Below are 17,761 nucleotides of genomic sequence, written 5' to 3'. Positions count from 1 at the left end.
CCAGCTGAGCCTTTCTCTGTTTGTCCTCGCTTTACTTTGACCGTTTGTCCGCGTGAGTGCTTCACTGAGTCATTGTGGAGTGAGCATTTCAGCCACAGTGGAAGCAGTTGTAGAGCAGTTTGGAATAAAGTTTATTCCTCTCCTGACTCTCCTCCTCCTCCTCCTCCTCCTCTTCATCCTCCTCCAGGAGCAGGAGCAGGAGCAGCCCTCAGATCAGATCTTACAGTCCAGCTGCTTGAAGGAAGTATGGGATCCGTGGTGAACCTCTGCTCCGTGCTGCTGCTCGTCTTCCTGCTCGGGCTTCATCACTCCTCGGGGTTCTGGATCGTCAATGTGGTCTTTCCTCCCAGCGCCAAACAAAGAGCCCCGAGCAACAGCACTCCACCACTCATCATCAGTAAGTACAGGAGCAGCAGGGCAGAGGCGGTTCAAAGGGGGGTTTGGGTGGGATAGGGGCTCCCAGGATAGGATGGGGGGGGGGGGGGGGGGGTCTCAAAAAACACTCTTAGAAATAAAAGTGCTAAGTAGAACCATATAAGGTTCTTAGGCTTGTCCTCATAGGAGAACCCTTTTAAAACCCTTTATTCAGGAAAGAGGTTTGGATCCAGATGGTTCTTACTGGAACCATTTGTGTTACAGAGAACCCTTGAAAAACCCTTTCTTCGAGAATCATCTGATCATTTTAAAAATATCTCAGGAACATTAAAAAAAGATTGGCACCAACCTTTTCATTTTTAGCGACCTTCCCTTGAGGTACCAGAGGAAAACTATAACTATGTAAATATATATAAACTATAATTGTTTTTTGGGGGGATTTTTTTAAATAATTTTTTTTGAAATTTTTATACTTTTTTTGAAAAAAATAATACTTTTTGAAGAAAAAATGTATTTGAAAAAATAACTTTGTTTGAAAATACAACTTAAAAAGAATAGTTGTTAGTTGTGTCTCGTTCGATCTTCTTCTTCGTCTTACTTTGTTGTTGCACCAGTATGACATCAGGCCACACCCCCGCCTACCACGTAAAGGTGCTGTTTACCTAACCCAGGGATTTTCCATTCCAACCCATACCATACCATAATATAAATACAGCATCAGAAGGCCCATTGTGCCATATTAAGTAGTTATTGCATGGTACAGCAGAGAGCATTTAGATTCACTTTGAATAAGATGTCAAACATATATATGTGTTAATGGTACATCCCAGATTTAGTCCAAGTTAAGGAGAATAGGTCTCACATAGGATTCCAACTCTGCTACTTTTACGGTTGTTTCACATGAAGTTGATGGGACACATACTACTGTTTGACTTTGTTAGCTTAGCTGTTAGCGCCACCCAAGCGAGGAGTCAGAAGAGATATCCGAAACAAGCAGCACATCCTTATCCTTAAATGTAGCATACTGGGCTTGTACCAATGAAACACAGAAGTGTTAACAGAGGGTTTTTTTAATCACAGCTGCAACTGATAAGAACCAATCAGGAAGGAGAATGGGGATAACTGCGTCTTCACACTTTGAATGGCTGTTCTCGTTCTACTGTTTGTGCTCTGCTTATCCATGCTTATCGTGCCTGAGGGTTTTAGGCACAAAGGGCCAAAAATGGGATTGAGAGTTCATGCTCCGCCCCTCTGTGCCTGAATAGTCCATGGATTTGGGCCCTTTTTGGACCCTGTACCTAATACAGTGTGTAACTACCCTCAGAATAAGCCTTTCATATGTACTTTAGGTAAGGTAATGTTTCGACAGTAGCCCGAATGGAGCAAACTAGCAAACTAGCTTACTGCGCTAACAAAGAAAACCACATTCTGTCCGGTTACAGTCTGCATGTGTGTCCAGTTCCAGGGAACCTGGGGAACCGCCTGGAAGCAAAGATAGACAAGCCCAAACTGGTCAGCTGGTTTTGCTACAAGAAAACGGAACGCTGGTTCCCCCTGTGGATCGACCTCAACATGTTCATGCCCATCGGCGTAGACTGCTGGATTGATAACATCAGGTGACGCTGACTGACCTTGTGGTGTTTGTTTGAACTGTCCTGTATTCCCTTTCACCCCCTTTCTGTCATGCATGTGACGTGTTCAGTAGTTTTGATTCTGCAGATGACAAAAAAAAGTCACATTTAATGGACGTCTATTGGAACTACAGATATAATACAAGTCATATGAGAGGATGGTTTTTTTGGCTAATTAGATTAACGTGAGTGTCCATGTGCATGCGTGTCCCAGACTTGTCTACAACAAGACGGAGCGGCGGTCGTCCAACTCACCCGGAGTGCAGGTGCGAGTGCCAGGGTTTGGGCAGACCTATCCCATCGAGTTTCTTGACTCCAACAGACTTGCTGGTGAGAGGAGAAGTTTATTTTTGAATGAGACAAGACAGTTTATAGCCGTTCAAAAGTTTGGGGTCACTTGTCAACATGTCTGGTTTTTAATGGAATATGTCCATAGGTGTATAGAGGCCCATTTCCAATGTTCTAATGGTACATTGTGATTGCTAATTGTGTTAGAAGGCTATTGGATGATTAGAAAACCCTTGAAAACCCAATTATGTTAGCAACAGTTTTGCTGGTTCTTCGACGAAAGCAACGTTTGAAGGGTAAAATTATTATTTTGAATAGAAATCATTATTTCTAATCTTATCAATGTTATACACTCTTAGAAATAAGGACCAGATAAGTTCCAAAAGGGTCCTTCTACAAGGGCTGAGGTTCTACCTGGAACCATTTGCTTCTGAAAAACCCTTTCCCCAAAGAAAGGGTTTTTCAAGGGTTCTTGGTAACACTAATGGTTCCAGTAAGAACCATTTTGATCCAGAGAACCCTTTAAAACCCCTTTCCTGAATAAAGGGTTTTTAAAAGGGTTCTTGGTGAAATCCTTTATAAAAAGGTTCTACCTGGAGCCAAAAAGGGTTCTCCTATGAGGACAAGCCAAAGAACCTTATATAGTTCTACTGAGAACTTTTATTTCTAAGAGTGTATAGGTGACCCCACACTTTTGAACGGTAGTGTATATAAGAGAAAAAAAATGCATACATAGGACTTTGTCAAAAACATCTGGCGCTCGTTAAGTTTGCTGCTGTTTTTTTGCAGGTTATTTTTTTACTATGGTGCAACATCTGGTCAACGCGGGCTACGTCCGAAACGAGACAGTCCGAGGAGCGCCGTACGACTGGAGGCGAGCTCCAAGTAAGTGGCGCGAAAGAAGAAACGACAAACTGAATAAACCTGACAGCCGAAAACACAAAAAGTTCCTCCGACCTCATGTTTCACACTAATACTTTTTATTTTGAAGCCCTTGTTCTCAAACCCTGTCGCCACCCTTTTCCTCCCAACAGACGAGAATGCGGACTATTTCGTAAAGCTGAAGGACCTGGTTGAGGAGATGTACGAGCAGTACCAGCATCCTGTTTACCTGCTGGGCCACAGCATGGGCTGCCACTACACCCTCTACTTCCTCAACCACCAGCCTCAGGCGTGGAAGGACAAGTACATCAAGGGCTTCATTTCCCTGGGAGCACCATGGGGGGGCGCTGTTAAGGCACTCAGAGTCTTGGCGTCAGGTAATGCAAAGCAACTGGAGTATAATAGTGCGATATAATAGAAGAGACTTACAGTATGATTGGATTTTGCCTTTTTTCCACGCAGGAGAGAACGACGGCATCCCAATCTCCACCATCAAGATCCGCGAGGAGCAGAGGATGGCAACGACCAATCCCTGGATGATCCCCTTTCAGATTACCTGGCCAAAGGATCACGTGTTAATCTCAACGCCGACCTTTAACTACACCAACCAGGACTACCAGCGCTTCTTCAGGGACATCAGTTTTGAGGATGGCTGGTAAAAAAAAAAAGAACCACCTTTAATCTCCCTTCTTTGTAGGGTTAGGGTTAGGGTTAGGGTTAAATGTTAAACCCTTGTCGTTTTTCTGAGGAAAAGACATAGGTAATTGAGAGTGCTTGAATTTGTTGCAAGAAAGAAGTTCAGTCAATATTTAGGTACATGTCTCCTTTGTCTGTTACGATGCCACCTGCTGTTTCATGCCATGCATTGCTTGATATACGTACACTAGGCCTACTCAGAAAAACTCATAATTACTAGCTATGTTTTGGACACTGTCTCTCTGCGACATTCAATGCAGAACAATTAGTGTCTCGACTTTGACCAAGATCCCAAGGTCAGTCACTTGTCCAGATGCAGAGCCTGATGCAAATCAATAAAAGTGGACGCCATGGACAACGAGGATGGAAACCATTGTGGATTCGCCCAAAACTCATGCTCAACAACTACCACACAACTATTCCCATGATTCCACGCTTCGTTGCGGCGTCTTCAGACGACTGTACTCCTTGTTATTGTTTCGATCCCCTAGCTAGCTGAAGAAATGACGTACTGCGTCTTTAAAATAAGTAATAATGACCACACGACTTGTGTTGCTCTCCATTTAATGGCCCTTGTTGGTTTCAGGTACATGTGGGACGACACCAAAAACCTCACGGGCGATCTCCAGCCACCCGGCGTGGAGGTGTGGTGCATGTACGGCGTGGGGCTCCCGACGCCCATCACGTACATTTACGACGAGCAGTTCCCCAACGTGGACCCAGTGGACTTTGTATACGCCGACGGGGACGACACGGTGGACAGCCGCAGCACGAGCCTCTGCAAACGTTGGGTGGGGCAGCAGGAGAAGCCCGTCCACGTCACGGAGTACAGAGGGCTGCCCCACCTGGACATAGTGTTCCACGACACGGTGCTCACCCAAATCCAGCACATCCTGGAGGGCAAATCCGACGCGCCTCGAGAAGTTGATATGAGATCTGGAGTGATATAGCCTACCACGGCAGTTTTGAAAACATGGAGTGCTGGATTTTTATTATATTTGTATATTTTTGAACAAAAAATAAAGTTTGAGGTATCATGTGAAGAACATAGCTGCAACATGTTAGCACACTGTGTTAGTTCAGCAGGTTCGAAGCTGATATGGACTTACAGATAACCTGACCGTGACCCCCTTCCTCGCAGTAATACTTCTGAAATAGTCAATGGTCTGCATTTATATAGCGTTTTTTTTTTCTAGTCTTGATGACGACTCAAAGCTGCTTTACACGAGAGTTTTGCCCATTCACACCCATTCACTCACATTCTCATACAGAACAACAATTGTGTAACATTTGAATGGAGAATCCAGATTACGTTTGTTTATGTAAGTATATATATATACAGTATATATATATATATTTATATATAGGTCAAATAGTACTGTAGCACATTTAAAAACCTCAGTTGACCAAAGTGACAAAAATGCACAACATACATACATTACAATACATTCTTCCATTTGTTTACTTTTTCATCAAAAAGGTGACAGTGTAGTAGTTTCTGTATTTACACTACTGAAATGTGCAGAGCCGTTTCAAGGGAGTTTGTGGGCCCCATGAAAAACTGGCCCAGGGTGGGGGGGGGGGGTCCGACACCAAACCGGCTATATAATATACCACCCCAAAAATCAAAAGCCCATGAATGTTGTGAGCATGCAATATGCATTTTAACCCCAACACCCCCCCCCCCACACACGAACTGTCTGAAAATGGTCTCAACCCGTAAGCAAATTGAATATATGGGATGTACATAAATGTCCATATATGAAATATAGAAACATATGAAAGACACATATGACATATTGAAACGGATAAAACATATATCAGCATATATTTCAATTGTACTGTTGTATGATAATAATAATATTGGTGGCCTACAGTATATGTCAATATCCTCAACCAATTGCAGCCCCAGGAATGTAAAATGATAAATTGTGTATATATATAACAAGTGTATATTGCTTTGTAAACATGTTTGGAGGTTTAATAGAGCATTAAATATCAATAAACTTTAACCCTTTTCTCTTTATTATATTTCAGTGTGTAGTTCATTTTTAAACTGGTTAACATTGAATGGGTTTTCTTCCAGACCATGTATTCCAGAATATAAAACCTTCCATATTAGGACATGGGGTGAGACGGAGGCTGTGGCGGCCCCTAAAGGGAGAAGATTGTATGTTCAATTTCTGCCAAATGAAATTTTAAAATTTTAATATTGAACATTTTACACACTGCACCTTTAATAAAATGAATATACCAGTTATTCTCCATCCAATAAATTCTAAGCATGGATGTATTATAAAAACTGGATAGAGCAGCAGCGATATTTTTTTAATTCATGGAGTTCTGTTTTTGTAAATATATATAAAAATATATATTGTAAATTATAGACATCTCTTTTACTATTGTGGTCTATTGGAAAATTGGGCCGAGTTTGTTTTTGTTGTTGTTGTTGTTGTTGTTGTTGTTGCAGTACCACGAATAGCCACTGGAAGACTAACATGGCGATTAATACATTTCTGTTTGCGTATTAAAAAATGTTGCTTTAAAACAGGGGTCTTAAACTGGCGGGCCGGGGGCCACATGCGGCCCCCCACTTAATATCACGTTATAATTTATTTAAAACACAGTGTGTAGCTGAGGCACAGCTGCCAGAGAGGTGATAGAATATAATATAATATATGTTTGCTGGCAATGTTTTTTTAGCAGTACGACATTTGGTCATTATTATCCTATTATTAAATGTATCATATACAATACATTTACATACATAAATACACTTATTAGGGCCCGAGCCACGAATGGCAGGGGCCGAAACGGCTCCTGGTACAAGTTTTAATTACAGTTGTCCACACTATTATTAATGTAATTTAAAATAAATGTCCGTTTTTGATATTAATACATTAATTTTACATCATGAATAGTGTTACATATAGTATACGTGTGATATCATGATGCAATATTGTGAACAGGTGTTTGTTTTCCCCACTTTTTGTTCTCTAGGCCGGCCCCCCTCTTGACCACGATAGATGCGCATTGGCCCCAGGCAGAGGCGCAGTTTTTGAACAGGCAAGGCAGGCAACTGCTTGGGGCCCCGAGCTGATAGGGGGCCCCTGACACTCAGAGCCTGAGAGCTGTTTTTACTGAAATGTGCAGTGACCAGCCACCTCCCTGTCCCCCTTAAAAAACAATGGGTGATTTGCAATGACATCTCAGTAGTAAACCTCCCTAAAGGGGCCCCACCTCACTTTAACCTGTGTGAAGTTATCGTTCTGCAAGTTGGAAAATGAAGAGGATTATTTACAGTGTAATGCATATCTTTTTTACTCAGTTTATATATGTGTTTTTTTCAGTTATTTACAGTATTTTATTGTTCTATATATTTATATTGTTTTATAATGTGGGTTCTTTACATTGTAATGTATTTGTTTCACTAAGTTTATATAGTTTTTAAAAGCTATTTACAGTATTTTATTGTTCTTTACATTTATATTCTCACATACTTTTTAATTACAAGGTTTTTCCATGTTATTTCATTCATTTTGAAGAAAAAAATTGAACTTGTACATTTTTCATTGGTGTCAGATTATTTATAACATAATGGTGATGAACACTGGTTGGAAGGGCACCCTGGGAATTTTTGCTTAGGGTCCCTACAGACTCTAGAATCGCCTCTGCCCCCGGGTCATTTGAGTTTGAGACCCCTGCTTTAAAAAGTCCATCTTTGCCTCCGCTCGACTACATCTGACATCGACTACTTGTGCTTTGATCCCTGACGTTACGTCACAGGGCAGGTGGATTAGCTCTGTGCTCTGTTGAGTGTCTCGTGATCGTCACTCTCTTGGTCTCCAATAAACATCATCCGTGGTTTGACTGAGGTGGTGAACGACTTTGAGGGAGAAGTAAACAACAAATCACACTCAACACTCAGACAGTTAAACACACAATGTCTGTCCGGCTATGAGACGACAGGAGGAGCCATGGCGGGTCGGCACCGGATAACCGCGCTCTCTTCGCTGCTTCTGCTCGGTGTGCTGTTGTTGTTGACGGCGGCGGCTCACAGCAGCGCGAAACCGCTGGAGAAATGTCCCGGAGGCAGGTCCTGTCAACCACCGAGACCTCCCGTGGTACTCAGTAAGTGTTTGTCTCCCGTGTTTACCGACTCTTGTTTACCGAGTCATCTTTTGCTAAGTCATTGCGCAACTGTTTTCGCCCCTCCGCATCCCTCCAACTAACAGCTAGCGATGGAAACCGAACTCCTATCGAAACCTGGCACATTTAGGATATACCTGTTTGTTACAAGTAAACGACAAACACAAGTTAAATAGTGTCCACGTTGTCAAATTACTTTTTTACCTTTCTTCAATTCGGCTTGCACACATCTTCCCTGACTGTCTTTAAAAAAATAGACATTTAAAAAATGTTTGGCCTGTCGTTTCAGCTAAAGTCATACGCAACAAGTCTGTGTGGAGAATCACGTGTTTACCAGGCAACCTTGTATTTCGCAGAAAAATAATCAATATTGTGTTATATGTTTGTGTTCTTTCGAAAACGTTTCCCACTGTTTTCAAAAGATGTGTATTTTGAATGGATTTTGGCGATGGAGAGAGTAAAACCGAACTCGCATTAAAATCTGACAAATTCAAAATACATTTTTGCAAGCGACAAACACAAGTTAAATAATGTTTAAGCCTAGTCAAATCACGTATTTGCCATTCTTTAATTCGGCGTGCTTACACCTACCCGGAGTGTTATATGTGTTGGTAAAAACAATACTTTTCAAAAATGTTTGGCCTGTCGCTACAGTTATATTCATACGTCAAACAGCCAACAAGTCAGCGCCGAATCACGTGTTTTAATATTTCATATAAATGACGAAATTGTGGAATATGTTTGTCTTGTTTCCAAAACGGTTTTCTATTGTTTTCCAAAAATTGGGCCGAAATTTGCGCCCAAGAAAAGCGTCCTTAAATTGCTGTATTTTTGAATGGAGTTTGGCGATGGAGAGAGTAAAACCAAACTCCCATTAACATCTGACAAATTCAAAATAAATGCATGATTATTGCAAGCGACATACACAAGTTAAATAATGTTCAAGCGTAGTCGAATCACTTACTTGCCGTTCTTTAATTCGGCTTGCATACAAAATGTTTGTGACTGTCGCTACAGCTATATTCATACGTCAAACAGCCAACAAGTCAGCGCCGAATCACGTGTTTTAATATTTCATATCAATGTCGATATTGTGGAATATGTTTGTCTTGTTTCCAAAACGGTTTTCTATTGTTTTTTTTGTTTTTTTTAAATGCTGTTTTTAAAAAAAAAAAAAAAAAAAAAAAAGTTTGGTTGGAAGTCAGTTTCAGGGATTTGTACACACTAAAAATTACCACAAAATGTTGTCATCCAAAACCACTATGTCAGGCAATATTGTACTAGTTGGTCTTGTGTTGATTGTTTACTTTTTTTTTTTTTTTTTACCAGGTCATGTGATTGATTTGGAAAATTTTTGACTTTCCAATACTGCAATGACTTCCAAAAAAACCAAACAAAACAATGTCCCACATGATTTTGGTGTCAAAGGCCAATGCGAAGAGATTAGTTCTCATAAAAACAGATTCAACATTTAGTACCACTGACCAGGAAAGGAAAAGTATGAGATAGAAATAGACACAGAAACTTAATAAACTGGTTGGACAATTCATTTACTTGATAATTAGATTCCATCTCTCTGTTTGTTTGTGGATCTTACCTTCTCCGGTTTTAGCACAGTTCCAAACTGCTTCAACTTTAAATAAATAGTGCCGTTATAGGGGAAGTGTGGATGATTCACTATTTAAAACAGACAAGATCCTTAAAAACAGTTGTTTTCAAAAAAATATTTATAGCAAGTACCACCTGAGGAGAATATAGAGCTCTTAAAGTAACGCCATGGTGGTGTAAACAGTGTTTTTATTCAGTAGACGTGCTATACTGATACTGTGTCGTGTACCTGGTCATAACCCACATCATCGCCCACATTGCTTGCTTTGTTTCAGTTCCTGGGGATCTGGGGAACCAGTTGGAGGCAAAGCTGGACAAGCCCAGTGTGGTCCATTACATCTGCTACAAGAAGACCGATAACTTCTTCACGCTGTGGCTCAACCTGGAGCTGCTGGTCCCTGTCGCCATAGACTGTTGGGTTGACAACATCAGGTATGACGTGGGAGTGTCTCTCCGCTTGTGCTTCCCGTTAACGTGAAGTCACTGATGACTGAAGAGTTGTTGGGAGTTTCCAGGTTTCTGATATCGTACAAAACGGGGAAAACGCACTATTGTAATAAACAAAAACACCAAAGAATACCTGAATTTAGCCATTTAATAAAACGCTCGCCATATAAAATCTGTGCCTGCTTGAGCCTACAATATCGAAAGAATACATTTGCTGCTTTAGCTCACCGCTAGACTTTGTATTCCTAACGGAAAATGAAGTTTGAAAAACGTCTCGTTCTCCTGCACCAAAGTCCATTGAGAAAATCAGCGTATTAATCTCGCCGGAACACTGTAGGAACTGGTCGACCGCGGATATAGTCACAAAATAACGGAGTTAGCGATGGAGTCGGCGGCGGAGCGACAACTCCCGCGTGCTGTGATGTAAAATTGGCGGTTTTCTCTATGGGGTTTGGTGCAGGGGAGTGAGGGTTTTCACATAATCAACACAAACCTCAGGCTTTTTTTTGCTATGAAAAGGCTTCAAACATACAGATATCAAACACTTTGCAGTGCATGGATAAGAGGAAAGTAACCGAGCTTGTAACTGGAGGGTTGTTGGAACAAATCCAGGGGGGTTTGCTCACTAAAAAACACCTTTTGCCGTTTTGTTGAGCAGAAATTCAGTTCATCAGTTGTGGGCAGGTTATATGAGGTCCTTGACCTGGTTTGACCCTCTGTGAACTCGAATCATTACTTTCTGCCTAAACTGACTTTTGGACCCTCCGTTTATCAACTTTCGGCCCCTAACAACGCCGCGTGAGCCTCTTTTTTTTGTTGTTCAGCCGTTCACCTGGTTTATCTAATCACGTGGACAGGTTTATTTTCTTCTTCAGAGAATTAACTGGAAAGGACGTTTTACACAAACTGCAATATCTTGTGCAGTCAGGAGATTGAGACATAAGTGCTGACTGTTATCTTGGGTAACGGCGTGCTCTAGTTTTGAAATAAAGGGAACACAAGCACTCGTACAAGTGGCTGATTATATTATTGCATGTGACTGGCAACAACAAACACACAACATCTTGTATTTGAAGCTGCACAAACAAACAATTTGTTATTTTATCGTGTTGTGTTAAGTTGGACTGCAATGATTAATACTTTGGAAGAGGATTAGGGCCACACGGGAAAAACATATTGGAGTTCTGACTTTAAACTCAGAACTGACTTTATTCTCAGAATTGTTTAAAGTCATAGTTCTGAGTTTAAAGTCATAATTATGATCAATAGAGTCATAATTCTTGAGAATAAAGTCATAATTCTGAGTTTAAAGTCATAATTCTTGAGAATAAAGTAATAATTCTGAGTTTAAAGTCATAATTCTTAATGTAAAGTTATAATTCTGAGTTTAAAGTCATAATTCTTAATGTAAAGTCATAATTCTGAGTTTAAAGTCATCATTCTGAGAAAAAAATTATAATTCTGAGAATAGTCATAATTCTGAATTTATTCTCAGAATTGTTTAAAGTCAGAATTCTGAGTTTTAGTCAGAATTCAGAATTTTAGTCAGAATTCTGAATTTTAAGTCAGAATTCTGAATTTTAAGTCAGAATTGGAGTACTTGATTACTCGACAAAATTTTAGCAATTACACACTAAAATACATGTTTTGATGTTGTGAAGTTTGTAAACGGCCTCATCAAAAGAACACTGGTGAAAATAACTTAATCCTCAATAATTCGGGTAAAAGAAGGTGAAATTTCACGTTTGAAATGAAATGATGGATAAATAAATCCAACTAACTAACTAAACTAAACTACCTAGCTTTTTCCACATATACGGCACAAAATTACAGGATACGTGTTCTCACATGACTTTGTACTTCAGAGAAAAGCTTTCATAGGTAGTTTCACAAATGTACAGTTTTAAAATAATATTCCCATAAATTTCACTTCCGCTTGATAAAAAACACCTGTTGTGTATGTGTTCGTAATGTGGTCCCCCCCACACACACACTCATGCAGAACTGACACTGATCACATCCTCCTTGTGGTAAATTGTGTATGCGTGCAGGTTGATCTACAACCGGACCACACACACCACCTCGTCACCTCCAGGAGTGAACATCAGTGTCCCGGGGTTCGGAAAGACCATAACAATGGAGTATCTGGACCCCAGCAAACAGAGTGTGGGTGAGTTGGATGTGTGAAAAAGTCGTACTTTAATATGTCGTCCAAATTTTGACAACAAAAAACTTATGAAAAAACATAACAAAAAAAAACTTTTTTGAAAAAGAAAAAAAACAGTTTGAAAGAAGGAACTTTTTTGAAAAAACTTTTTAGATTAAAAAAAAAAAAAAATGGATACATCCAAATCCCCAATTCTGAATATAAAATCTGCTCCAATTTGAAAATAGAAAGTGATCTCTAAAATATTACATTTTTATGCCAATTTCAGAGGAAAGTCACTTATATTAAAGAATGTGAACCCTCAAATCTGTGATGAACAACGGTTTGAATCATATTTCAACAACGTGGCTGGTAATCTGAACGTGTAGCTGTTGTTTTAAAACCAAGACTAAAATGTACAAGGCTGATTTTATTGATTTTGTTTTTGTGTTTGTGTGTGTCTCCTTCTCCTAGGCATGTATTTTTTTACGATTGTACAACAGCTGGTGAACTGGGGATACACCAGAGATGACGACGTCAGAGGAGCTCCATATGATTGGAGGAAAGCCCCAAGTAATAATACACAAACACACTAGCTTAGAAACACACTTACACACACACAAGACTTCTGATTTCAGGTCAGTGGCCCTGATCCTGTGACATTTAACCATCACAGTGACTCTAAAGCTGTTAAATTAGAGTAACAATCCTGCATAGTTCGACTTGTCAGGGATATGTGCTCACTCAATTCAGAGATTATCCAGATTATCTACTTGGTTTCCAGCAAGTGACGTTCTAGACGATGTCTAGAGCATCTCGTCATTCTCACAAGTGGCGTAACAAACCCTCTGGAACAATTTGAGGAACCTGTCCTGGCTTCAGCAGCAGCTAAGGACAGAATATGTTACTTCTTATGTCTTTAAACTGTCGTGCAGTATTTTAAAATATTACAAAAGTTTACATTTTTATATTTAAAACATTGTCAAATCAGTTTACACAAGGCTGATCTTGTGTGTGTTTTTGTGCCAGTAAGAGACGGGATAGTATTCAAAGGTTTCTGAAGTGAATTTGCTAGTGCTGGGCACGCTAACGTTAACACACGCTAACGCATGATGCGGTTTCATGACGAATGACCAGAAAAAGACGCACGTGACGGGGCATTTACGTGACTGTTAAATGTTAAAATGAGTCTCTAAAGTAACGCTAAACTTACTGACGGCGCTAAAGGAGCTAACGGCGCTAACTGGTAAACGGTGTCAGGACTACGGTGCCGTAAACATGACGTCGTTCACATCTTTTTCCGGTCATTCGTCATGGAAACACTTCATGCGTTAACACGCGTTAACATGTGTTAATGTTGACGGCGCTAACCGCCGTTAGCATGCCCAGCACTAGAATTTGCGTATAAATGCGTCTTGTCTCCAACCATCTCCTGCTCTGCTGCTGTATACACACCAACGCTCCCTCAGTCAGGTCTGATAGCATTAAATGGCACCATTCGTATAATGTTACACCGTTTCTGTTCATGAAGACTGAATAGAGGTAGAACAACAACAATTATGACTAGGTTACCCACTGCACCTTTAAATCACACGTCTCCAGCTTTGATCAGCAGTGAACGTCCGTTTGTATGTCGTTGCTCTTCCAGATGAGAACAAAGAGTATTTCCTGGCGCTGCAGAAGATGATCGAGGAGATGGCGGAGAAAGCCGGTGGACCCGTGGTGCTCATCGCTCACAGCATGGGCAACATGTACACGCTCTACTTCCTCAACCAGCAGCCTCAGGCCTGGAAAGACCGATACATCAAAGCTTTCGTCAGCCTGGGGGCACCGTGGGCCGGCGTGGCCAAGACCCTCCGCGTCATCATCTCTGGTACGAGAAGGAGTGTTCAAATATCTGACAGCAGTGTTTTTAAAAACAGAGACACTCTCTGGTTTTCAGGTTCTGCATACTGTAAGGTTTCATTTCTCTCTCTCTGGTTTCTGTCTGCAGGTGACAATAACCGCATCCCGGTGATTAGCCCGCTGAAGATTCGTTCCCAGCAGCGATCTGCCGTCTCTACCTCCTGGCTGCTGCCTTATGCCAGCGCATGGCCCAAAGATCAGGTTTGTGTGTGTGTGTGTACAATGTCAGGACCAGTAGAGACCAGAACTTGGTCCTAATTAGAGGTAGACCGATTCATTGGTCGGGAATTGGCCGGAACAACATGCGCGTCGTTAACGTGTTGTCTACATGTTAGAATTCTAACACGTTAACAACACGTTGTAAACCCGTAAATTGTTCACGTGTCGTCTATGTGTTGTCAACTTGTTGTTAACGTGTTAGAATTTCCGTGTTTTTGAACGAGCTACTACTAGTACTAAGCAAGTTAACGGTGTCACGTGGGTATTTTTTTCAGTCAGTCGTCATGTAAATGCATCATGCGTTAACGTTAAGACGCAAATCCGAACATGTTAACGATGTGCATGTTGTTAACGTGTTGTCTGATGGAAGCGTTGTCTATGCGTTAGAATTCTAACACGTTATAAACGTTGTAAATGTTGTAAATTGTTCATGTGTTGTCTACGTGTTAGAATTTGCGTGTTTTTGAACTGGTTGGCATTCCATACCACATTAGCGCATTAACGTACTTAGCACTACATTAAATGGTTCTATTCTCAGATGTAAGGGGGGAAAAAAGAAAATATAACGGTCAATTGAATCCCTCATCAGGTCCTGGTGGAGACGCCAACCGCGAACTACACGATCCAGGACTACAAGCGCCTCTTCTCCGACATCGGTTACGAGGACGCGTGGCTGATGCGACAGGACACGGAGTCGCTGGTCAAAGACTTCACGCCGCCGGGCGTGGCCGTGCACTGCCTGTACGGCACCGGCGTGGACACGTCCGCCGCCTTCCGATACTCGAACAAGTTCCCCGACGTGGAGCCCGCGGTGGTGGTGGGAGACGGCGACGGCACGGTGAACCTGCAGAGCGCGCTCCAGTGCAAAAGGTGGGTGGGGAAACAGAAGCAGCCCGTGGTGCTGAAAGAGCTGCCGGCCAACGAGCACGTGAACATGTTGTTGAACCTCACGACCGTCACCTACATCAAGTCCGTGCTGTTTTCGCCCTGATGCTGCTGTGGGCGGGAGGAGTCACTGTCAAAATATTCTCCTTTGAAAGAGTATTGACATTTTTGTCGTCCAAAATCAAAGTTTTAAATTTTTACCATTTATGCTAATGTCAGGTTGTTTACCACAGAGCTTGCCAATGGAGATATAGGAAAACAGATTATAACCACTAAACAAACAAAAATCTCCACCTGAGTATATCATAATATGTATATTTGCTGCTTTATCTGAGCATTAGGTAGTCTTTTCTGTCCTGAAAATGAAGTTAATATCGCTTTTTCTCAAGCGGTTTATTAACTTCAGTTTTTCAAGGCGGAAAACGACAAGATAACGCTGCAGACTTAAGTATTCTAATGAGATCTTAGATTTTATTAGGTGTTTGTGCCATTGTTGGAGCTGTCTGTTAAATCCATTTGAAAATCTTTTTAAATCAGTGCTGTGAAAGAGCTTTACGGTCAGGCACATGTTTTATTTATGCATCTCAGTGCTCATATGATCATTTACTTGTGCTTGTAATGTATCGAGTTAACCCCAAGCAGACTTTTTATCTGTCATGTAATTTCCAGTGATCTTCCTGTTGCTTTTCTTTCTTTTTATTAAGTCCGTCTTACACGAGTCGTTAGCGAGTCAATTTTTTTAGTCATGCCAAAACCACGCAAACATATCACTCAATAGTCCATTCAATAGCTTTTCAGCAGCTTTATCGCTCTCTCTCTCGTGGCCTCGATCAATAAAAAGGTATTGACTTCATTCGTTTATTGCATTTGCTCCAAGACTATGATAAAAAACAACCCACCAGGAAATACAGTTACAGCAAATGGACGGAGAGAGCGTTAACGGCAGAAAAAAATGCCAGGTTTGATGAAGAAAATCAGAATTCAATGTCCTTTCAACTGCTCTTCACGGTCTTCATCGACAAATGGAGATTTAAAGAGCTGTTGAGGAGGCGGGACATCAGGAACAGGAAGAGAAAATAAGCTCGTACTTGAATTTAAACCGTATTAACTTTTAAATAAATTGAACTCAGCAGTATTTAGGTGATATTCTTGCATAATAATCACGTTGAATTAAAGACACAGTGTGTAATATTTGCCAACGTTTAAGTAGCTTCTAAGTGTGTTGGAGAATCCATGTAACTTCAGTTCAGATGTTTAGTTTGTCTAACACGGGTTGACTAACAACACGGCGGTCCAAAATGGCTGCCTCTGCAGAACTGAGCAGACTCCTGGTCATGAAAAACAACCCATTACAACTTGAATTTTACACACTGGACCATTTTTTAAATGTTTCTTTTCAGCTCCACGTACCTCGACAGCTCATTCCTCTGTGTCTACACAACACAAAGGAACAGTTCTATTGTCTGCACAGTATATATTTTCAGGGTTTTGTGCGTGTGTTTTTGTCTCAAGTTTAGTGCCTAAATGTGTCAGACTGGACTGGTTTTTTATCCCGGATCTATGTCTATGTATGGATTAGACTGGATATTATATTGTCTTTGTACCAGAATGCTGTTCAGTGAGTTTTTAAAAAAACATATGATTCCTCGTCCAGCAGTAGAATCTCTTGACTTCAGTCGTCTCCAAAGAAGAGCAAGATGCTTCAATGTCTGCCGCGATCGATTATAATGTTCCGTGTGTGTCATAAACATGTGTTGCCTTCTAAAGAGTAAAATATGTCAAATATTACTTTGACCCATGATTTTTCTGTGTTCAAGTTCCACCAGAATCTGTCCGCTCTCTTATCCCCACACAGAGAGTCCAGGCACCGTTTACCAGTTAGCTCCGTTAGCTCCTTTAGCGCCGTTATTAAAGCACATTAATGCGTGACGCATTTCCATGACGACTGACCGGAAAAAGACACGTGTGAGGTCATGTTTACGTGTCGCGACATCCGAAGTCCAGACCAGTTAGCTCCTTTAGCGCCGTTAGTGTGCCTACAGTTGAACTGGAGCGGTCTGTTTATAAAACAAAAAGAGCAGTGCTACATATATCTAGCGTACCTGTATACTGCGTATATGTGTGCCTATTTTTAATGTTTAGCGTTACTTTAGACTCATTTTAACAATCAGGAGTCATGTAAACCTCACGCGCGTCTTTTTCCGGTCAGTCGCTTTGGAAACGCGTTAACTGCACTAATTTTTATAATCGCTCCATATAACAAAAACAACTTAAAATTGAATCATTTTGGTTTGTGGACAAAATAAAGAGTGAAAATACTGTCCTGTAAGACGTGTGTATAAAACCAGTAATGACTTTATTCATATAAAAATAATGTGAAAGGCATAATATGATACTGTAACGCATTCATATCCTCAGACATATTTTTCCATAACATTTTCTTGATATTTTCTCTGGATTATCTTTACAGGCTGAATATTTGACATCAGTTAGACATACTAAAGGGAAACCTAAATAGATAATAGATTAA

At 40.8% G+C, this 17,761-nt stretch overlaps 2 protein-coding genes across 2 annotated transcripts; both read left to right on the top strand.

Moving 5' to 3' along the window:
- Positions 1 to 246: 246 nt before the first annotated feature.
- Positions 247 to 4,822, top strand: lcat (lecithin-cholesterol acyltransferase; the record flags this gene model as incomplete). Its single annotated transcript, XM_083893627.1, has 7 exons — positions 247 to 397; positions 1,835 to 1,991; positions 2,221 to 2,336; positions 3,084 to 3,179; positions 3,329 to 3,553; positions 3,639 to 3,831; positions 4,459 to 4,822. The coding sequence occupies 7 exons, from the start codon at positions 247 to 249 to the stop codon at positions 4,820 to 4,822; spliced, it is 1,302 nt and encodes a 433-aa protein (XP_083749753.1).
- A 2,921-nt stretch (positions 4,823 to 7,743) lies between these two features.
- pla2g15 (phospholipase A2, group XV) lies at positions 7,744 to 16,962 on the top strand. Its single transcript, XM_083893613.1, has 7 exons — positions 7,744 to 8,003; positions 9,905 to 10,061; positions 12,128 to 12,246; positions 12,697 to 12,795; positions 13,871 to 14,095; positions 14,216 to 14,328; positions 14,936 to 16,962. Exons 1-7 carry the CDS (start codon positions 7,850 to 7,852, stop codon positions 15,335 to 15,337), a joined length of 1,269 nt encoding a protein of 422 aa, XP_083749739.1. The 5' UTR covers positions 7,744 to 7,849; the 3' UTR covers positions 15,338 to 16,962.
- Positions 16,963 to 17,761: the final 799 nt, after the last annotated feature.

Source organism: Microchirus variegatus (genome assembly GCF_963457635.1).
Source record: "Microchirus variegatus genome assembly, chromosome: 8".
Taxonomy (NCBI): domain Eukaryota; kingdom Metazoa; phylum Chordata; class Actinopteri; order Pleuronectiformes; family Soleidae; genus Microchirus; species Microchirus variegatus.
The sequence above is the reverse complement of the archived record's forward strand: the minus strand, read 5'-3'. Positions and strand labels throughout refer to the sequence as shown.